The sequence below is a fragment of the Stegodyphus dumicola genome, chromosome 11 (assembly GCF_044657685.1).
Source record: "Stegodyphus dumicola isolate Sdum_Otavi_A_Nest chromosome 11, ASM4465768v1".
In the NCBI taxonomy this organism is placed as follows: Eukaryota; Metazoa; Arthropoda; class Arachnida; order Araneae; family Eresidae; genus Stegodyphus; species Stegodyphus dumicola.
The window spans coordinates 86,798,205-86,822,575 of NC_140778.1; the positions used below are offsets into that span (position 1 = coordinate 86,798,205).

The 24,371-nt window shown below is 33.7% G+C and overlaps 1 protein-coding gene across 1 annotated transcript in view; it reads left to right on the forward strand.

Annotated features, from left to right (window-relative positions):
* The window catches only part of LOC118198418 (calcium-activated chloride channel regulator 1-like), a 77,068-nt gene that overhangs the window by 49,981 nt on the left and 2,716 nt on the right, over positions 1 to 24,371 (forward strand). Inside the window, exons 12-13 of the mRNA XM_035370085.2 lie at positions 157 to 279; positions 12,272 to 12,496. Coding sequence (XP_035225976.1) covers positions 157 to 279; positions 12,272 to 12,496 — 348 coding nt within the window. The remainder of the gene's footprint in view (positions 1 to 156; positions 280 to 12,271; positions 12,497 to 24,371) is intronic.

The window sequence follows — 24,371 nt, forward strand, 5'->3', positions numbered from 1 at the left end:
TTTAAAACAGTGCAGAATTGAGCCGAAATTCTGCCTTAAAGTACTGACGTAGAAAACTTTCATATCTTAATGCTTTATTGTTGATGTTTTTCCCTGCTAAAAATAAATTATAAAGTAAGCTCAATTTAATTTCACTAATTTTTTTTTTTCCCTTAGATATCGATATAACAAGAGATGATGGTATATATACCCGCTACTTCACTGACTTTACAGCTCCCGGATTCTACAACGTTTACGTTAAATTTGGCGGACTGAATAACAGTGCTGATCTTTTGAAAGGTATGTCGAGGCAAATATTCACAAGATTGTTAACAACTTTACTTGTAAATCGTTTACCACCCTTGTATACATGTAGAGTCAATAATGCTTCTACATTTAAAAGTTGAAAAATGATCGTAAGATAATTCCTTTGAAATGTAAACAATTATTGTCTATCTATCTATTAAATAACATCCACTGGAACTTACATACTTTCTCCAGTGCTAATAACCAATGCTAAGAATTCGTCGAAACGATGGTAAAACATCTCTTTTCGTAGATCGCCCAAAGCGTCGTTTCTAATAGATTTGACTCGCCGAAAACATGGAACCTTGTAGAATCATCTTAATCAGAGATAATACTTTGATGTTTTAGAATGCTGTTTATCTCAATAAGATGCTGTTGCCTTGATAGTAGCGGGTTCAGTGAATACGAAATTGGAAAATGAGGTAATAATGACAGAGATTCGTTTCTGGTGAAAGAAACCTAAGCTTTTTTGCTCAAAGCACGACATCGCGCCCAAAGTATCGAAAGCTTATGAAATATTTTTTCTCTTCTTTCCACATGCCTTCATCGTGTAACTGGAAGCACGTCTGAAGCATAATCAGGAGGTTCCGAAACTCGAATCGCAGTGAGGGCGTTGAACACTTTTTACGTCTCCTACATCGATGAAACATGAAACTTAGATTCTATAAGTGGTGCCTAAACTAAAAGGAAAAGGATGATAACTCGTCACCACAAGGATTTGGTGATCGGATCCCCTCATCTCCAGTCTCTCTTTAAAAGGGGGGAGTATATAAAGTATTTTCTCTATCTTTCCGAGAGCCTTCATGATGTAAGTAGAAGCACGTTCGACACGTAATCCGGAGGTTCGGAGTTCGAATCCCGGCGGATTTCATTACTTTCCTGGCATCGATAAATCTAATGACAAGCTATTTTAACACCGTTTAACTAAAACACGAATTACCGAATATGTGTTGAATGTCACTCCGTATATTTCTTCAATAAAAATTCATTCGTTTAACCGGTATAGTGTTTAGTGACGCTGACTGGCGTATCGATGGGGATATGAGCTCGAATCCCGGAGAAGACATGGATGTTTGTAAACGTATAGTGTCTGTGCGGCAATAAGGCACTCAAAATGCACAGCGAACCGAAAATCCTATCCAGGGCTAGCGGTAAGGAAACAGGGATGAGAGACCATATTACACCTCTCTCCAGGGAATTTCCCTGCAAAACTGGGGTGGAAGCTCAACAGTTAGCTAAGTATATCAATACCTGAATCACTTATGGCACTGTAGAAGTTCTGGCCTAGGTTTTAAGTCATGATACCCAAGAATTGCACTGCAAACATCCTCAGCAGAACTCATAGCATATAGAAATACTTAATAAGAATTGACCCCTTAGGACAAAAATAATAAATATATTATAACACAAATTTTTAATCTATGAAGTAGACATTTGCGAATCGGAAATCTAACCAATTTTGCAACTGCTTAAAGTCTGTTCCTTTTAACTAACACAGAAGCAAGAATCTATTTGCACCTCTATACAAGTCGGATATAAAAACTAAACGTGATGATACTCTCAGAGTATCACTTAATTTTTCTAACCCTTTAATGTAGGTTAAACCTTTTTCCCTGTTTCTTTTAACTAACACAGAAGCAAGAATCTAATTGCACCTCTATACAAGCCTGATATAAAAACTAAATCTGATGATAGTCGACAGAGTATCACTTGATTTTCTAACCCTTTATTGTAAGTTAAACCTTTTTCCTGTTCCTTTTAACAAACACAGAAGCAAGAATCTAATTGCACCTCTATACAAGTCGGATATAAAAACTAAACCTGATGATGCTCGACAGAGTATCACTTAATCTTCTGATCCTTGTAAGTTAAAATCTTTTCCCTGTTCCTTTTAACTAATACAGAAGCAAGAATCTAATTGCACCTCTATACAAGTCGGATATAAAAACTAAACCTGATGATACTCTACAGAGTGTCACTTAAATTTATAACCCTTTATTGTAAGTTAAACCTTTTCCCCTGTTCCTTTTAACAAACACAGAAGCAAGAATCTAATTGCACCTCTATACAAGTCAGATATAAAAACTAAACCTGATGATGCTCGACAGAGTATCACTTAATCTTCTGATCCTTGTAAGTTAAAACCTTTTCCCTGTTCCTTTTAACGAACACAGAAACAAGAATCTTATTGCACCTCTATACAAGTCTGATATAAAAACGAAACTGATGATACTCGACTGAGTAACACTTAATCTTCTCATCCTTTATTTTAAGTTAAAATCTTTTCCCTGTTCCTTTTAACTAACACAGAAGCAAGAATCTAATTGCACCTCTATACAAGTCGGATATAAAAACTAAACCTGATGATACTCGACAGAGTATCACTTAAATTTCTAACCCTTTATTGTAAGTTAAACCTTTTCCCCTGTTCCTTTTAACAAACACAGTAGCAAGAATCTAATTGCACCTCTATACAGGTCAGATATAAAAACTAAACCTGATGATGCTCGACAGAGTATCACTTAATCTTCTGATCCTTGTAAGTTAAAACCTTTCCATGTTCCTTTTAACTAACACAGAAGCAAGAATAGAATTGCACCTCTATACAAATCGGATATAAAAACTAAACCTGATGATACTCGACAGAGTATCACTTAATCTTCTCATCCTTTATTGTAAGTTAAAATCTTTTCCCTGTTCCTTTTAACTAACACAGAAGCAAGAATCTAATTGCACCTCTATACAAGTCGGATATAAAAACTAAACCTGATGATACTCGACAGAGTATCACTTAATCTTCTCATCCTTCATTGTAAGTTAAAATCTTTTCCCTGTTCCTTTTAACTAACACAGAAGCAAGAATCTAATTGCACCTCTATACAAGTCAGATATAAAAACTAAACCTGATGATGCTCGACAGAGTATCACTTAATCTTCTCATCCTTTATTGTAAGTTAAAATCTTTTCCCTGTTCCTTTTAACTAACACAGAAGCAAGAATCTAATTGCACCTCTATACAAGTCAGATATAAAAACTAAACCTGATGATGCTCGACAGAGTATCACTTAATCTTCTGATTCTTGTAAGTTAAAACCTTTTCCCTGTTCCTTTTAACGAACACAGAAACAAGAATCTAATTGCACCTCTATACAAGTCTGATATAAAAACGAAACTGATGATACTCGACTGAGTAACACTTAATCTTCTCATCCTTTATTTTAAGTTAAAATCTTTTCCCTGTTCCTTATACCTAACACAGAAGGAAGAATCTAATTGCACCTCTATATAAGTCGGATATAAAAACTAAACCTGATGATACTCGACAGAGTAACACTTAATCTTCTCATCCTTTATTGTAAGTTAAAATCTTTTCCCTGTTCCTTTTAACTAACACAGAAGCAAGAATCTAATTGCACCTCTATACAAGTCGGATATAAAAACTGAACCTGATGATACTCGACAGAGTATCACTTAAATTTATAACCCTTTATTGTAAGTTAAACCTTTTTCCCTGTTCCTTTTAACAAACACAGTAGCAAGAATCTAATTGCACCTCTATACAGGTCAGATATAAAAACTAAACCTGATGATGCTCGACAGAGTATCACTTAATCTTCTGATCCTTGTAAGTTAAAACCTTTTCCCTGTTCCTTTTAACGAACACAGAAACAAGAATCTAATTGCACCTCTATACAAGTCGGATATAAAAACTAAACCTGATGATACTCGACAGAGTAACACTTAATCTTCTCATCCTTTATTGTAAGTTAAAATCTTTTCCCTGTTCCTTTTAACTTACACAGAAGCAAGAATCTAATTGCACCTCTATACAAGTCGGATATAAAAACTAAACCTGATGATACTCTACAGAGTATCACTTAAATTTATAACCCTTTATTGTAAGTTAAACCTTTTTCCCTGTTCCTTTTAACAAACACAGAAGCAAGAATCTAATTGCACCTCTATACAAGTCAGATATAAAAACTAAACCTGATGATGCTCGACAGAGTATCACTTAATCTTCTGGTCCTTGTAAGTTAAAACCTTTTCCCTGTTCCTTTTAACGAACACAGAAACAAGAATCTTATTGCACCTCTATACAAGTCTGATATAAAAACGAAACTGATGATACTCGACTGAGTAACACTTAATCTTCTCATCCTTTATTTTAAGTTAAAATCTTTTCCCTGTTCCTTTTAACTAACACAGAAGCAAGAATCTAATTGCACCTCTATACAAGTCGGATATAAAAACTAAACCTGATGATACTCGACAGAGTATCACTTAAATTTCTAACCCTTTATTGTAAGTTAAACCTTTTCCCCTGTTCCTTTTAACAAACACAGTAGCAAGAATCTAATTGCACCTCTATACAGGTCAGATATAAAAACTAAACCTGATGATGCTCGACAGAGTATCACTTAATCTTCTGATCCTTGTAAGTTAAAACCTTTTCCCTGTTCCTTTTAACGAACACAGAAACAAGAATCTAATTGCACCTCTATACACGTCGGATATAAAAACTAAACCTGATGATACTCGACAGAGTAACACTTAATCTTCTCATCCTTTATTGTAAGTTAAAATCTTTTCCCTGTTCCTTTTAACTAACACAGAAGCAAGAATCTAATTGCACCTCTATACAAGTCGGATATAAAAACTAAACCTGATGATACTCTACAGAGTATCACTTAAATTTATAACCCTTTATTGTAAGTTAAACCTTTTTCCCTGTTCCTTTTAACAAACACAGAAGCAAGAATCTAATTGCACCTCTATACAAGTCAGATATAAAAACTAAACCTGATGATGCTCGACAGAGTATCACTTAATCTTCTGATCCTTGTAAGTTAAAACCTTTCCATGTTCCTTTTAACTAACACAGAAGCAAGAATAGAATTGCACCTCTATACAAATCGGATATAAAAACTAAACCTGATGATACTCGACAGAGTATCACTTAATCTTCTCATCCTTCATTGTAAGTTAAAATCTTTTCCCTGTTCCTTTTAACTAACACAGAAGCAAGAATCTAATTGCACCTCTATACAAGTCGGATATAAAAACTAAACCTGATGATACTCGACAGAGTATCACTTAATCTTCTCATCCTTCATTGTAAGTTAAAATCTTTTCCCTGTTCCTTTTAACTAACACAGAAGCAAGAATCTAATTGCACCTCTATACAAGTCAGATATAAAAACTAAACCTGATGATGCTCGACAGAGTATCACTTAATCTTCTCATCCTTTATTGTAAGTTAAAATCTTTTCCCTGTTCCTTTTAACTAACACAGAAGCAAGAATCTAATTGCACCTCTATACAAGTCAGATATAAAAACTAAACCTGATGATGCTCGACAGAGTATCACTTAATCTTCTGATTCTTGTAAGTTAAAACCTTTTCCCTGTTCCTTTTAACGAACACAGAAACAAGAATCTAATTGCACCTCTATACAAGTCTGATATAAAAACGAAACTGATGATACTCGACTGAGTAACACTTAATCTTCTCATCCTTTATTTTAAGTTAAAATCTTTTCCCTGTTCCTTATACCTAACACAGAAGGAAGAATCTAATTGCACCTCTATATAAGTCGGATATAAAAACTAAACCTGATGATACTCGACAGAGTAACACTTAATCTTCTCATCCTTTATTGTAAGTTAAAATCTTTTCCCTGTTCCTTTTAACTAACACAGAAGCAAGAATCTAATTGCACCTCTATACAAGTCGGATATAAAAACTGAACCTGATGATACTCGACAGAGTATCACTTAAATTTATAACCCTTTATTGTAAGTTAAACCTTTTTCCCTGTTCCTTTTAACAAACACAGTAGCAAGAATCTAATTGCACCTCTATACAGGTCAGATATAAAAACTAAACCTGATGATGCTCGACAGAGTATCACTTAATCTTCTGATCCTTGTAAGTTAAAACCTTTTCCCTGTTCCTTTTAACGAACACAGAAACAAGAATCTAATTGCACCTCTATACAAGTCGGATATAAAAACTAAACCTGATGATACTCGACAGAGTAACACTTAATCTTCTCATCCTTTATTGTAAGTTAAAATCTTTTCCCTGTTCCTTTTAACTAACACAGAAGCAAGAATCTAATTGCACCTCTATACAAGTCGGATATAAAAACTAAACCTGATGATACTCTACAGAGTATCACTTAAATTTATAACCCTTTATTGTAAGTTAAACCTTTTTCCCTGTTCCTTTTAACAAACACAGAAGCAAGAATCTAATTGCACCTCTATACAAGTCAGATATAAAAACTAAACCTGATGATGCTCGACAGAGTATCACTTAATCTTCTGGTCCTTGTAAGTTAAAACCTTTTCCCTGTTCCTTTTAACGAACACAGAAACAAGAATCTTATTGCACCTCTATACAAGTCTGATATAAAAACGAAACTGATGATACTCGACTGAGTAACACTTAATCTTCTCATCCTTTATTTTAAGTTAAAATCTTTTCCCTGTTCCTTTTAACTAACACAGAAGCAAGAATCTAATTGCACCTCTATACAAGTCGGATATAAAAACTAAACCTGATGATACTCTACAGAGTATCACTTAAATTTATAACCCTTTATTGTAAGTTAAACCTTTTTCCCTGTTCCTTTTAACAAACACAGAAGCAAGAATCTAATTGCACCTCTATACAAGTCAGATATAAAAACGAAACTGATGATACTCGACTGAGTAACACTTAATCTTCTCATCCTTTATTTTAAGTTAAAATCTTTTCCCTGTTCCTTTTAACTAACACAGAAGCAAGAATCTAATTGCACCTCTATACAAGTCGGATATAAAAACTAAACCTGATGATACTCTACAGAGTATCACTTAAATTTATAACCCTTTATTGTAAGTTAAACCTTTTTCCCTGTTCCTTTTAACAAACACAGAAGCAAGAATCTAATTGCACCTCTATACAAGTCAGATATAAAAACTAAACCTGATGATGCTCGACAGAGTATCACTTAATCTTCTGGTCCTTGTAAGTTAAAATCTTTTCCCTGTTCCTTTTAACTAACACAGAAGCAAGGATCTAATTGCACCTCTATACAAGTCGGATATAAAAACTAAACCTGATGATACTCTACAGAGTATCACTTAAATTTATAACCCTTTATTGTAAGTTAAACCTTTTTCCCTGTTCCTTTTAACAAACACAGAAGCAAGAATCTAATTGCACCTCTATACAAGTCAGATATAAAAACTAAACCTGATGATGCTCGACAGAGTATCACTTAATCTTCTGATCCTTGTAAGTTAAAACCTTTCCATGTTCCTTTTAACTAACACAGAAGCAAGAATCTAATTGCACCTCTATACAAATCGGATATAAAAACTAAACCTGATGATACTCGACAAAGTATTACTTTATTTTCTAACTCTTTATTATAAGTACCTTTCCCTTTAATGCTCATTTCATTTCCCTTGCAGAACGCAATTTTCTTGCACACGCGATATTCGAATTATATATAGGGAAGGAAGTATTTAAAGGAAGGTTTGGGAAGGTGAAATAGGAGCGTGTTCTGCCAACACTTCCTAACAGAATAATAGGTACTGGTTCTGCCTGCCGGAAGTTGCTAACTTCGATTGCCTAGCAATTAGAATTCTTGCTAAACTGTTAAACCGTTAGGCTATACTTAACTTCATCAGATTTTAAGTTATTCACTACCTTTTGATTCAAACCAAAAGTGTTACAAAGCACAAGTTGGTGCCGACTGTTAAAATTTATTTAATCTAATAAAGGGTTCTTTACACCCTTCTTCTCACTTTGTAATTCTTTGAAGGACGTGGTGGTAATTCATCAAACAATCTTCAACTTCGCGTCGCGTATATGATAGCTAAGAAAATACGACTTTATAACTCAATAGTGCGGAGCTTATGTCTTTCATGTTTAATACTACCTACATCTGTACTTATAAAGAATACGCTACGAGCTATAATAGACAAATAAAGTTATTGTAAGCTTCGTTTACATGGTATGCCTTTCTCGCAAACTTTTTTAACAAAGTATTTGGCATAAATATTACAGTCCTACACAAAACTATAAACTACGATTTCTAACAATTTTTTTTTAAATTTAGGTGCGAAAAATGCAGAAATTTTCTCATTTGGTATGACGTTCTTATTTACTTAGATTTGTAACCGACATTTCTCTATTGTTGTTTAAACAAACAGCAATTTGCTCACGAACTTTATAACGCATATTTTGTGATCTAGAAATCATAGCCTTGCGTGCGTCTATCTCAGAATACTCATTTTGTTAAGTTAATAATTAAGACAAAGTTCTTAAAAGCTATTTCAGTGTCGCATTTTATTTTCATTTTTATCATGGTCTATTTATTTTATACGTTGTGAAAGTAATACATGTTAAATATATGTATTTTTAGCAGTCAAATATAATGGTTACATTGAGCACTAATACATGTCCACCAAGAAATGAAAATCTCGGCACTAGTCAATACATTTGTCTCTGTCTGTCTGTCTTACCATTAAATGTGCAATTAGTATGGAACGTAGCGCTACGTTACGTAACAACCAAGACTGTCAGCTAGTGGGTGTGGGAAATTCTTTAAATATTATCTGCCAAATGAATGACGATTTCATTGACTAATTTCATCTACTAATGCAAACTGCTTTATTACATTCCACAAGAAAATATACGTGCATCTATGCAATTTCACTCCAGAAATAAAACCTACCTCTCAATCCGGATAGTGGTTAGCGACGCTGACTGTCATTCCGAAAGGCCCGGATTCGAATCCCGGAGAAGGCAGGGATATTTATAAATGTATAGTGTCTGCGCGGCATGGGGGAACTTCAAATATGTGGTGAGCTAAAAGTCTCTCGAGAGGTTAACGGTAGGGGAAGATGAGGGCTCGCATCCGTCCTCCCGGGATGCTCTCCATTAGAATTGGGAGGGGCGGAATTGAGCAAACTCGTACTGTCACCTGTATGCTCAAAACTGTTGCCAACGGCAGACGCAATCTTGCACTCTTGCCACGATGAATTTCGTGGGCTTGTTCTAATGTTACTGTCAGACAAGTAAGATAAGTCACAACAACAAACCTGGGAAGTCTCGTGATAATTAATTACGTAAGCACTGGTCTGTCGTTACGATATAAAAGTGGGATTTATTTACCATTTCGTTTCGAACCTGCTGTTGTATTATTTTCGGAGCAAACATGTTCTTCTGTATAAGACTTTAGAATAATTTTCCAATGCAAATTTTAGCTGGAATTTCATACAACTGTTTGTATTGTTGCGTGCATATGTGTTCGTAGCAGATTTAATGCACACAAGTCCGCATGTTAGGTTGATAAAATTTATTTTATTTTTATCTTTTTAAATTAAATTTTATTATTATTATGCGACATTGACAAATAGCTTGTTTATTATCCGGATGTTAGGTTGATAAAAAATTTATTTTATCAACCTATGATCCGGATGATCCGGATACATATGGTCCGGATGATAGTTTGATAAAATAAATTTTATCAACCTATCATCCGGACCATGAAATTTATTTTATCAAATTAATATAATTAAAATTTATTTTATCAAAAGAAACTCTTCAGAGTTTAGGAACTTACCACAAAAGTACTCGTACAGAGGTTCACAATATCACAGAGTATCAGTAGTTATACTTAAAACTATTAAGAATGCTAAATACAATATAATGCAAAGCGAAAGAGCGAAGCTAACAAGGACACTTTACGGTACTCCGAACACACGTGAACTAATAACTCGAAACAGCAACTGATGAACTGATGCTCTATCCACTCTTGTATAGTTTTTACCCGGACGCCGAGATATTTCTAGTACTTTTCTGCTTCTCGAAATCATTAAAATGCATATGTGGGGCGAATACGGTTACAGTTACATAGGAAAGCAATTGCAGATTTCAGTTACAATGCTTATTACAGGGACGAACCCAAATGGTCGCCAAATTTGGTGATTTTGGCAATTTTTTTGCCAAATTTAGCGACAAAATTAGTTGATTCTACTATTCAAACTCGATTCTACAACTCAAAATATGCCATTGTGCCAAGTTTTGTAAAAATCTCAAGTAGTTTTTAAAAAATTAGCCCTCAAAGTTTTAGCTTCTCAATATTAATTAAATTTAGTAATTTTTGTAAAGATCTGTTTTTATTATTATTATTAAACTTTGTTATTAAACTTGATTCTTTCTTTCACAGCTCGAAATTTAGGTTCAATCCAAATAAAATTCGAAAGTTTTTTTTTTTTTTTTTAGTAATTATTATAAATCTTTCGAAAAAAAATTTTAGACTATGACCTATGAAATTTTTGCCGTCACCTTAAAGTAGATGTATTTCTAGGCGCACTTGCAAAAAATAAGTTTTTTATTCAAAACTTCGAAAAAGATATATATTGGCGCGTTTTGAAATATGACATATTTGGTATAAGCGATAATAACGCCTAATGTGGTTCAAGAACTTTGGTAAAATTATTTGGTGGTATGAACGATGACCTTTTATTCCTCTTATGCAGAGTGAAAGGGAAAGAGGGAAAGAAAAATTGGTTACCGTAAATTAAGAATTTCGCCAACTGAATTATTCTTTGCGCAAATGTGTGCCAAGATAAATTTTTTAATTTGTAGGCAAATTTCTCACAAAATTTTTAAAAAATTAATATTTAGGCATTATTTGTGTCGTAGAATTCAAATATGGAACAAAATAAGTATGACATTTTAGAAAAAGGCCCGATTTTGTGTCAAAATACTTTCGTTACAACAATTCTATATATATCTTAAGTCGCGCTTTTGAGACATGAAAAACACAAGTTAAATTTCATTAATCGACCTAGTATTGACCAATGTCCCATTTTTTGGGCAAGGTGTACAAGTATTTAATATTAAATTAAACTACTCAAGTATTAATAATAAAAAGCAGTTGTCAGTAATAATTTATATTTTTTTATAATGGAAGTAAAAAAGAAAATTCCTACATTGTTTCTTACTGAAGAAACTGTATTTTGTGAGATCAAAATAACGCAGTGATTAAAATAAAATTTATTTCAAATGTATGCAAAAACTAAACTTTTCAAAGTTCGTTAGAAACCTTCATTAGAAAACAGCTAAAACATTATGTTAAAAATTGCGCAAATGGTCTGCTCGTACTGATATTAGACTATGCATTCGGAGAAAATCAACAGCAGGTTCTTCTTTTTCAAACCTCAAAATATTTTGATAATAATTTAAATTTAATTTGTATTAATGAAAAAATAAGTTTGTATAATGCTTTATTTTTTGAATGACACTTGGTTGAAAGCATTCAAAGTTACCTGCCTCAAATGATGGAATCTGGTGGGGAATATTTCATTCAGTGTCTCTTAGAATTTGTAGAGTATGAACCAACTTACGATGCACGTGGGGAAAACCTCAAAAATGTCATTCATTAAATTCTTTCAATCGCAGGTAACAGAAATTGAAACAAATTACAAGAGTTCATAATCTTTGGCATCCAGTTCTCTTAAAATACGTACAGAGTTCCTCTAAAACTGGCTACATTCTTGAGTTAAACCTTGCCCGTTTTAGAATTTATGTTTATATGTTTCTCTTGCATCCAACAGCCAAGGAGTACTTTTATCTGTATCTAGCAGCAAAAAAGTAATACAGCCATTCATCTTTTTTTCGTTGGCGAAAACTTAGCCGACTTAGGCTTGGCCACAACTAGAGCTAGAAGTGGTGGCCACTTCATTATGGAAACATCTAATTGGTGGACTACCGTTACCTCCTACAAAGGGACGAACAATTACAGCCATTCCTTCTCCGAGATTCGAAACTGGGCCCTTCGGTATCGCAGTAGGCGACTCTATCCACTATACCGTCTGGGGTCTCATCTTCTTTTAGTTGTTGGATGTATGTTTCTTCAATCTGGATGTATGTTTCTTCAATGTATGTTTCTTTTCTCTGTACTTTATTTTATCTATAGGACAATCTGCTAAGTGCTGTGGGTCATTTTTTCCATCAAGAACACGCATTGACACTGGACCTTTGCAGAGGGAAGCTGGGCCAGCTACGTTTCAAGTTGAAGCTGTCAATGAGACAGACGTTTATCCACCAGCTCGGGCAACAGATTTGAGGCTAGTATGGAGCTCTGACCGAATCTTTACATTAAGTTGGACAGCAGTTGGAGACGACTATGATTCTGGAGTTGGTAAGTAATATTAATCTCTAGTTTGTTTAACTTCATCAGCAGTTTTCCAAGCCAAGTGCGAGTACTGTCTGTCTACGAGAAGAATGGTGCCCCCCACAGTGTCTGGCGGGTGGCGGTCGTTATAGCAACAGGGCTAGTATATTTCAAATAGGGGTGAACCAAGGGTTGCCAATTCATCTTAAAATGCGCCAAGATAGCAAACTGAAAAGTAAATCTTCAAGATACTAATTCAGAAGTCAAACAACAAAAATCAGCGTTATACCTACAAAATTTTCACGGGACTAGTTTCGATGGTTTTACCGAACCATCATCTTCAGCTGCAAAACCGCAAATGAACAAGTAGGAAATAATGATTAGATAAGATAAGAAAGCCTGGAAAAGAATAAGCAAGTGGCGCCATCTGTTGGCAAAACCAGAACTAAAACATAATTTTTCTAAAAGCCGAAGGCAAATTTGGATTGGAATTAGGATCGTTAACTAGAACAGAAAGATTTTTATAAATGTGAAATGCCTCTAGAAAATCCAATTCTCCAATGGAAGATGTTTTTTGAATAATTTTGGCAGCAGAAAAATTGAAAGAGTGATTTTCGGACCAACAATGTTGAGCAACAGAAGACTTCTGTGTTTCCTTTTTTCTAACATATGCCTCATGTTCTTTGACGCGAAATTTTAAGGCTCTCTTAGTTTGGCCAATGTAAATTAAACCACACTGGCAAGGAATCCTATAAATACCCCAGGAATTCATATCCGGAATGGGGTCCTTCAGTATAGAAGTTGGAATTTTATTGATGGGAGAATAAACAACCCGAAAGTTAAATTTCTGCAAAATATGTGCAACTTTATAGCTAATTGATGGAAAGAAGGGAATGACAACAGAATTTTTATAATCTCCTAAAATAAGAGTGCGTCTTTTAGTGTGTTGAGATGAGAATTTTTTAACTGCTTGATTAATAATGTTGGGTGAAAACCCCTGTCAATAGCTATTGCTTTTAAATAATTTACTTCTTCATAAAGGGCTAGTTTGGAGGAGCAAACTTGTAGAGCACAAACGTAGGAATAAAATGAAGCTAACTTTTGTTTAGTCGGATGACATGATTTAAAGTGTGGTGGAAGGCAAACCGATGAAGGTTTACGGTAAACCGTAGTACTGAAGTTGGATGTGTTACGTGTGACCAGAATGTCGAGAAACGGAAGAGAATTGCAAGTCTCAAGTTCAAAAGTGAACTGAATAGCAGGATCAATAGAATTCATTGTTGAAAGAACTTTATTTAAATCATCTTTATTACCTTCAAACAGGGTAAAAGTATCGTCTACGTAGCGGAACCATGCCAGGAAGTTTAAAGTTTCAAACAATTTTGATTCATAATAATGCATGTAGATATCAGCCAGGATGGGACTGAGGGGGCTTCCCATGGCTGATCCCTCAGTTTGCTTGTAATATTTATTTTGGAAAACAAAATGTGTTTGTTTCAAACAGAGTTGAGTGAGAGAAATGAGCTCATCAATTTCGATACAAGAGAAATGAAATTCGCGAAGTCTGGTTTCTAGACATCTTAATGCACCCTCCACTGGGACATTGGTGAATAATGATTTTACATCAAAAGAAACCATGAGTAAATTACTAGGAGAAATGTTTTTAACCTTTTTTACAAACTCTATTGAATTTTTATGGTGTAAATGTTATTGTCTAATAGAGTGGAAAATCTAGAAACTAAATATTTAGCTAAAGGATACGAGGCAGTACCTAAATTTGATACAATACGACGGAAAGGAATACCACTTTTATGAATTTTGGGAAGAGCATATAATCTGGCACAATTCGCAACAGATGGGATAAGCGAATGTTTTAAGTTGCTTGAAATGATTTGCGAAGATTTGATCGCAGTTTTTATTTTGGATAAGTCCGAAGGTGAAGGATCTTTAGGGATCGGATTATATGGTCCTTCGTTTAAGAGTTTAGTGACACCATCGATGTAAGTGTTCTTATCCATGACGACTATCTGGCCACCTTTGTCGGCCTTTGAAATGATAATATCCGGGTTAGAATGAATTTCGCGCATTGTAGCTCTTTCTCTCGCAGTTAGATTTGGTTTCAAAGGTTTATTATTGAATTTCACATTATGAGCGATAAGATGCCTAATCATTTCTTTCTGTGAATCTGAAACTTTACTGAACTTGAAAGCTTTTTCGATAGGAACCAAAATCTTTGGAATCGAGGGTTTACAGGTTTGTGAGAAAGGGCTTGACAGGGGCTTTTCACCCAACATTATTAATCAAGCAGTTAAAAAATTCTCATCCCAACACACTAAAAGCCACACTCTTATTTTAGGTTATTATAAAAATTCTGTTGTCATTCCCTTCTTTCCATCAATTAGCTATAAAGTTGCACATATTTTGCAGAAATTTAACTTTCGGGTTGTTTATTCTCCCATCAATAAAATTCCAACTTCTATACTGAAGGACCCCATTCCGGATATGAATTCCTGGGGTATTTATAGGATTCCTTGCCAGTGTGGTTTAATTTACATTGGCCAAAATAAGAGAGCCTTAAAATTTCGCGTCAAAGAACATGAGGCATATGTTAGAAAAAAGGAAACACAGAAGTCTTCTGTTGCTCAACATTGTTGGTCCGAAAATCACTCTTTCAATTTTTCTGCTGCCAAAATTATTCAAAAAACATCTTCCATTGGAGAACTGGATTTTCTAGAGGCATTTCACATTCATAAAAATCTTTCTGTTCTAGTTAACGATCTTAATTCCAATCCAAATTTGCCTTCGGCTTTTAGAGAAATTATGTTTTAGTTCTGGTTTTGCCAACAGATGGCGCCACTTGCTTATTCTTGTCCAGGCTTTCTTATCTTATCTAATCATTTTTTCCTACTTGTTCATTTGCGGTTTTGCAGCTGAAGATGATGGTTCGGTAAAACCATTGAAACTAGTCCCGTGAAAATTTTGTAGGTATAACGCTGATTTTTGTTGTTTGACTTCTGAATTAGTATTTATTCGGCGTGTTATTGTGTCTTAACTTCAAGATACCCCTATGGAAAATTGGACAAGGCTCGTTTCTACGGCAACAGACAGCTGCAGACTAAATGGCGAGAGCTTTTCTTATGATAGATAGACTGTACGAAGCCTTCTTGACCTACGGTACCCTAGGGTCTAATTCTACTTCTCTTTCTTGTTTCTAAATAGCCATTTAGCTTTATTCCTGTCCTCTTTCATCCTTTTGCTTCATAATCATTTTCGGTCTGCTTCTTTCTATCGAAAATCAATGCTTCTGATGAGTGTTTTAACGATAAATAATATTTCCCCTGTGCAAGATTTGCGTTTATTTATGTGTGAAGTATTTTTATTGGAATTTAATTTATACTCGAATAACGCAAGTAATAGTAATCTGTTTCCAGTTAAACTTTGAGAAATATTTCTGAATCTTATTTGATTTCATTGCAATTAACCTATTTTATTAAAAAAATTATTCTATTTTTGCTAATATTATTGAAATCTTCATAGTTCTATGTGTTAAGACGTCCATGTAGACCAGAGCTCTCAAACTGGCTGCCTACAAAGCAATTTTATGCAGCCCACCAGGACATTTGAATCATGTATTTGTTGCAAAGGTTATTTTTTCTCTATTAAAAAAGAACAAGAACAACGGACCATAAAATCTGTAAACTAAGCTAATCAATTTAAAGTAATCATGATTCAAAATTTTGACGATAAAGATTTTATTAACTTTTATTCGTCAAAAGATAAATAAGCTCAGTTACGAATTGTTGCTCTAAAAATGATCGCTTTGCATGAGAATACATTTATGTGAACAGCTCTTTTTCACAGTTGAAAATTAATAAGAAAATTACCCGACTGGCTGAACATCTATAATCCGTTATGAAGATGATGATTTCTATTAATTTCTCTCCATACAAACTTTATCAGAATCGAAACGCCATCAAATGCCAAGCAACTGTTAAGTAATAAAAGAAGTTTATAATTATTTACGTACATACGTATTCTTATGCATGCTGCTTCCCAAACGGCATGGTGGTTAAAAGAGCCTTCTACTGTATCGAAAAGCCCCGGTTCGAATCTTGGAGAAAGCATAAATGTAACTGTCCCTTCATTAGAGGCAACGTTGACCTGTCATTAGGTGCCTCCACAGTAAAATTGCCACCATTTCTGGACTTAGCAGGGACCAACGCTGAATACGGAAGCGCCCGCTACTGAATAAACAAACAAACAAACAAACAAAAATCGGAAAGCTTTCAGAGTTTAATTACCCCTAATGGGGCTCTTTTTCCCCCCATTTAAACACACGTACACTTTTCGAGATCATTAGGGCTCATGTCCCTTTGGGTTAAAAATATTCAAAAAAAGCATGTCTTTAAAATTTCCGATAGACAGTCTCGCGCATTGGAGATAATTTTTCCCCCTGTTGAGTGTTCCCATTGCTTGCATTAAAATCGTTGAGTTTGTTAATAAAAAATTCCTTAAAGTTTTACAAAATATGAAACAGACAATAAAACAAATTCAACTTCAAAATTCGATCTTCTAGGTGCTGTTCGGGTGGTGGACTACGTTATTCAAAATTTGTGGACTCTAGGTACTGTTGGTTTTTCATACTGCTAGAAAGATACGCACATTCATGCAGATTTTTCCTTATTTAATTACTTTAAATATTATTCAGGGCGATAATGTTTGGTGGCAACAATTTGAAAAGGGATATAGCCTTTATATGTTATATTCGATGCAAAATCTCGATTGGAGGCTAAGAGCTCTTATGGGCTAACGCCTCTTTGGGCTTAAAAAAAATTATTTATGCATGGAAGAAAGATTTAATAAATTAAAGAATAAGCCTAAATTATCATTATATTATCTCAAGTTCGTAAAATTTTCTCTGCTAACGTACAAAGTTTTCATAATTTGGTTATTTTTTGTATAAATTAAAGATTAATTAAACATATTAGAATTTATATGCCTTGCATGTTAGAAATTATTTAAAAAATAATTAAATATACTAGACTCATTTGAAATAAAACACAGTCTAAGAATTTAGTATTTAGCTATCAATGTAATTGAATTACAAAATGTAATCAACAAAAATATCTTACAAATACCAACATTTAAATTTCCGATTAATAAAAGTAAATATAATTTTTTTATTTGCGACGTTATTATTGATTATGTTTGTAATTTGTTTAAAGTGTATTTTATTGGTAAATTTTTTTCTTAAAGAAACAATTCTGTCCCGTCAGCTATTTTCAGATCGTCCCGTCACCCGTATGGCTCACCTGTATGCAGTTTGATCTTGAGACCACTGGTGTACATAGCCTGAATAAGCAAGAGGAGGGGGGCTATTTAATGCTTTACCGTTGTTAGTCTTTATACCTATCTTATTTTATTCAAAATGATAACAAGTAATACAGATCAAGTAACAGCGAAATAAATCGCTAAAGGATCACATTCTTAAGGAGATCTTTAGAATCTTCAGAAGATCTCTAGAAGATCACATTCTTCTTCTTTGTTATTGCTATTACTCTTTACACCTATTTTATTTTGTTTTAAGTGATAACAAGTAATACAGATCAAGAAAACAGTGAAATAAATCGCTAAGAGATCACATTCTTAAGAAAATCTTCTTCTTTATTACTATTATTCTTTATACCTATTTTATTTTAATCCAAGCGATAACAAGTAATACAGATCAAGAAACAAAGAAGTGAATCTCTAAAAGAAAACTTTATTAAGAAAATTTTTAAAATCTTTAGAAGATCTCTGGAAAATCACAATCTTCTTCATTGCTATTATTCTTTATATCTATTTTATTTTATTCCAAGTGATAACAAGTAATACAGATCAAGAAAATAAAGAAATAAATCGCTATAGGATCACATTCTTAAGAAGAACTTTAGAAGATCACATTCTTAAGAAGAACTTTAGAAGATCACATTCTTCTTCTTTGTTATTGCCGTTATTCTTTATACCTATTTTATTTTTTTCCAAGTGATAACAATTAATACAGATCAAGAAAACAGCGAAATAAATCCCTAAGAAATCACATTCTTAAGAAGATCTTTAGAATCTTTAAAAGATCACATTCTTTAGAAGATCTCTTAGACGATCACATTCTTCTTCTATGTTATTGCTGTTATTCTTTATACCTATTTTATTTTGTTCCAAGTGATAACAAGTGACACAGATCAAGAAAACAGTGAAATAAATCGTTAAGAGATCACATTCTTAAGAAGATCTTCTTTATTTGTATTATTCTTTATACCTATTTTATTTTATTCTAAGCGATAACAAGTAATACAGATCAAGAAACAAAGAAATGAATTTCTAGAAGGTAACCTTATTAAGAAAATCTTTAGAATCCTTAAAAGATCATTTTCTTTAGGAGATCTCTAGAAAATCACGATCTTCTTCTTTATTGCTATTATTCTTTATACCTACTTTATTTCAAGTGATAATAAGTAATACAGATCAAGAAAACAAAGAAATAAATCGCTAAAGGATCACATTCTTAAGAGGAACTTTAGAAGATCACATTCTTTTTCTGCTTCTTTATTGCTATTATTCTTTACAGCTATTTTATTTTATTCCAAGCGATAACAAATAATACAGATCAAGAAAATAGCGAAATAAATCGCTAAAAGATCACATTCTTAAGAAGATCTGTAGAATTTTTAGAAGATCACTTTCTTTAGAAGATCTCAAAAGGTCACATTCTTTATCAGTTTTATTTTTTATACCTATTTTATTTTATTTCAAGTGGTAACAATTAATACAGATCAAGAAAGCAGATAACATTCTTAAGATCTTTAGAAGATCACATTCTTCTTCTTTATTGCTGTCATTCTTTATAACTATTTTATTTTGTTCCAAGAAATAACAATTAATACAGATCAAGAAAACATCGATGTAAATCGCTTAAAGATCACTATAGTAAGAAATCTTTAGAAGATAATATTCTTTTGAAGATCTCTAAAAGATCACAATCCTCTTCTTCGTTATTGCTATTATTCTATATACTCGTTTTATTTTATTCAAAGCGACAACAAGTAATACAGATCAAGAAAACAGCAAAATAAATGGTTAAATGATCACGGGAAATATTTCACATTCAATTCGGAAACTTTAGAATTATCTACAGACGAAACTTCACAGTGCTTTATATGCAGAATAGCAATAAAATTAGTGTATGGAGACGAATGCTAAAATGATTGCCGAAACTCACACACCTACCTGGGGCTGTGAATAATGAATGATTAACTTAGCAGTTCTCCCAGTGCGTTGTCCGGGCAACATTAATTTGCGTGATTTGCCAGTACATGATAATAAGCATCTTATTTTCAAAACTTGTATTGCGTTTACTCAAGCTGCAAATATGAATATTCTTTAAAAGAAAGTCATGCTCTTGAAGACTGTTTTACTGAGTGGGGTACGATAAATCAACTGCAGTAATTTTTAAGACTGCACGGAACTAAAAACAAATTAGGTAACACAACGCTAATTCAAGACGAATTGAATAGAGAAATGAAACAACAGATCTTGCTGTTGTTTAAATACCAAGCTTGTTTTTAGGCCACATTTTGAAAAAAACGCATTCAAGAATTTAGCTTCAACATTACCAACTTAAGGTCATTATTAAGGAAAAATAAACTTGAATTAAACTACAAATTTCAGTGGCCTCTCAATAATTCGAATTTCATTAATTCGAACTCTTGAATTAATTCGAATTAAATTCTTATCACTTCAGTTAGTTCGAAGCTAAAAATCTGACAAGAAAAAAATTTTTCCCCTCGTTTAATGGAGATAATACAAGCTGTATTTATTATTTTGTCAGTTAAAATCATCTGTATTTCTTTTCTGTGTAAAGAGGCATATGCTTGCATTCCTAGAATATTGTATTTACTTCAAATGCTAGTGGCTATTGTCCTACCGTCTACCTCTTATCAGTGCTTAACGGTCAAAACTCCCTGGCCTAACCTGGTTCCTTGGATTCATTAAGAATCCTTTATGAAGGGATTGGGATAAGGCGAGAATCATTTGTTTACTTGTTATCAATTTTCATAGAATTTCAGAAAAACCAGGCTCTACTATAGATTCGAGAGAGCTGCGTCAATTATGCCTACAGTGCAGACAAGTTAATATTTTCTAGTTTTTCTACCTCAGTGTGTGGTGGTACCTGTAAAAACTCAGGATGTCTGCACGTGGAAAGTACAAAACTCTCTGGAGAGAAAGGTAGAAATTTTAAAGAAAGTAGAGAATGGCGAATGTAAAACAAAGTTGACTATGGAATTAAAAAAATACCTTTTCAACTTATTTGGAAAACAAGAAATGAATTTATGATTCATAGGGAAAAATCTAAATTTGCTAGAGGAAGGAAACGCATGAAAAATGCGTCCCAAGAAGATCTAGGAAAAGCTCTACTGCTATGGTACAAGGAGGTTAGATCTCGAAATTTTCCGATAAATGGACGCCTATTGCAGACGAAGGCTGAATGTTTGGTTCCATCTCCAATGTTGTCCTCCGGGTCACAGCTCCAATATTCATTTCACCTGCAGCCCCTGTGGCAACTAAATCATGACAGCCGGAACAAAGCATGCGAAACGCATGTTACTCGCGGCATAAATGGAACTAGGAACTATTATGAAGGCTGAATGAATTGGCAGTTGAATTGGTATTGAAGATTTTAAATGCAGTAATGGATGGCTTTCTCGATTTAAGTTAAGGCACAATATTTCTTATCAAACTGTGTGTGGCAAAAGCTCTGATGTAAACGAAAACATTTGCACTAATTTCGGTAGAAAACTCTACTCTCTACTTACCTACCGAAAGATATTTTAATGCAACGAAACTGCACTTTTTTATGAACTCTTGCCAAACAAAACATTGCATTTTAAAGTGGGATGCTTGCGCAAGAGGTAAATGCAGTGAACACAGTAATACAGTCAAAATCGTAAAAAACAACCTTATATTTAGCGTAGGTATAATGAAACACTCAATCGATTTCGAGGGCAGCTAAAGGTCCCTCCTCATCAGGAGAAAGAAATACATAGAAAGAAGAAAATAGGAATCACAGAAACACGTGGTGCTTATCAGCACTGCACGTGGTTATAACTAGATTTTTAATCAGAGTTGCACTGGCCGCCTACTTTTACTGAGCCAGGCTGTCTGATCAAGCATAAAGAAATATTAGCGAAGTTAAAATAGGGAGCGAGGGGCAAATGCACATTACGCTCAAAATCTGAACTTCAAATAATGGAAAGCAACCACTGAACGGATTTTTATACCCTCTGGTAGTACCAAGTGCGAGGAGGTAACGCCATCTATCGGCAAAAATAATTGAATTAAGACAGTAGAATTTTAAAGGCATTAGGAAGGACTGGATTGGACTTCAAATCATTAACTAAACTGCTTTAACTAACAGTAATACAGCTTTAATTTGTGTTTTGTACGCTACCGGCAAAGTTTGAAATCCGACATTCTATAGAATGCCTAGACATTGTATATAATGCCTAAAACTAGCCGGCAGTGTACGAAACGTTTCATGTTTCACACATTTCCTAGGACTTCTGTAGAATGCCAAATGACAAACCGGCAAAATATGAAATACATTTCCGATTCGTTTCGAAGAACCAAACTACTTACCAGAAGTTAATCAATGATGTAAAAAGGACAAAATGACTACTAAGAAGGAATCATGAGACATCTGGCTGCTGAATCGCTAGGATATTATGTTCGTGGAAAACAAAATTGCATTCATTTGTCCTGTTAAAGTAAGAGTCAGTACTATACAGTATTATGTCACGGAGTTCTTTCCCGTACTTCATGAAAATACATTTGAGTACTGGACACCCACGACGTAATAGAATGTTGGAAGAGCTTTCAACCAAATACAAAAAGTTACACGTAATGCTATCGAACTGACCACCTTTGTGAGCCCTGCCAGAAAAAAAAATACAAGAAGGTATTAAAAAGGGCATTGTTGTGTGAAACTTACGATTGTTTCTGAATTTAATTTCATTTTCAGGTAGATCTTACGGATTCCCAGTCTCGGCCAGAAATGTATTATGTTGTATCAAGATTATTTCTTTATCTTTTTTTTTTTTTTTTTTTTTTTTTTTTTTTTTTTTTTTTTTCATATTTCGAATAACAGTTTCTTAATGACACTTTTTCATTAATTTTCAAAATAACATTTATATTTTTGAGGAATGAACGTCTTTGAAATAATAGCTTTTGCTCAAAGAGCATTTGTCATTCTATAGAAGCCTAGGTGTTATATACAATGCCTAGGGAAAGTATTAAATAATTCTCATATTTCATAATTTGCCTAAAATCGCCCGGCATTGTATACAACGCCTAGGCATTTTATAAAATGCCGGCGTTTCCTACTTTGCCGGTAACATGTACACGAAATAATTTTATGACTTACGCGGCATTATGACTTATTGTATGCTGCACTTATGTAAACGAGGATATACAATAGAAAAGAGCCTTCGGAAGATCCAGATAGTTCAGAATATACTTCTTAGAGAGAAAACAGATGCGCCTTGATGCATTAAATATAGTGCTATTTACCAAGACTTCAGACTATGCGTCATCACAAATGCCGCTGTAAAATTCAGTAAAAATGCTGATGAACATGAAAATTCACTTACAAAGCCATGATCAGTTCTCCCTGAATAAGTGTCCATATCCTACAAATACCCTATTATTGGCATTTATTATAACAACTTATAATTTAATATTGCGCTCAGTAAACCATACTCGACTTCTTAAATTACAAATTTTGCGGTTACATTTGCGATTCTCCAAGTTTACCTGTTTTCTTACATTTCTCCAAACATGCGCCATCGCCGCAATTCTTTTTGTGTGAAAATTGAAGAAGTTTCTACGTTATATTGAATTGCAGTTCTCCGAAAAACCATATGATTTTTGTTCTTCGAAATCTTACGTTTTTCATTATCATGTTTTTATATATATATATATATATATATGAATTAGAATACAGTAGACGCTCGTTTTTACGAACTCGTAGGGACTACGAAAACAGTTCGTTAAATCGAGAGTTCGTAATTTAGAAAGGCATCGGAAATTGTTAGTATTTCACATTTTAATGTTTTCGAGACAGGTTAGTGATACTATTCCATGCTTTTATTTATGTATTAGGAATTATTTTTAATAGTATTACTACTTAATAAATGATATCCATTCTATTAAACGAACAAGAAATATAAAATATTTGTAAAACGTACCTTTATTAAGTCATTGAGCAACAAAATAATCACTTATCTTTGTCTGTTTTAAAACAACAGATTGTACAATGCAAGACTCCATCTTCTCTATATTTGTTAGATTTCACAATTATCACTGGCCTCAAAAAATCGTCTAAGTTCTGACAAGTATTCAGCAGCTTGTTTCAAAGTCGGTCTTGGTGTTGCTTCATTTTCTTCTTCTTCTTCTTCTTCTGGATCTGAAAGTCTCTCATTCTCGTTGATTATGCTGCTAATAATATCGTGATCCGATATTTTCTCCATCCAGATGACATTAGAATCCACATTTAAAAAATCCTCGAATGAAAGTTCTGGCAACTGTGGATTTCTACGGCGAAGTTCATGCATGAGAACCTCATCTTCGTCGTGAGATCTATTGTCATGGATTTCTTCAGTTACGTCTGTTTCTTTAATACAACCTGCATGTCGAAAGGCTTTAGAAATTGTTTCATCTAAAACATCATTCCATGCACTGATTGATAAATGCATTGCACCAAGAATATCAATCTGATAAGGTTGTTACCTTTCCAAGCCAAGGATTACTCTTTGCAAGAGCACTGTCTTATATTTTCGCTTGAAACTATTGATTATCCCCTGATCCA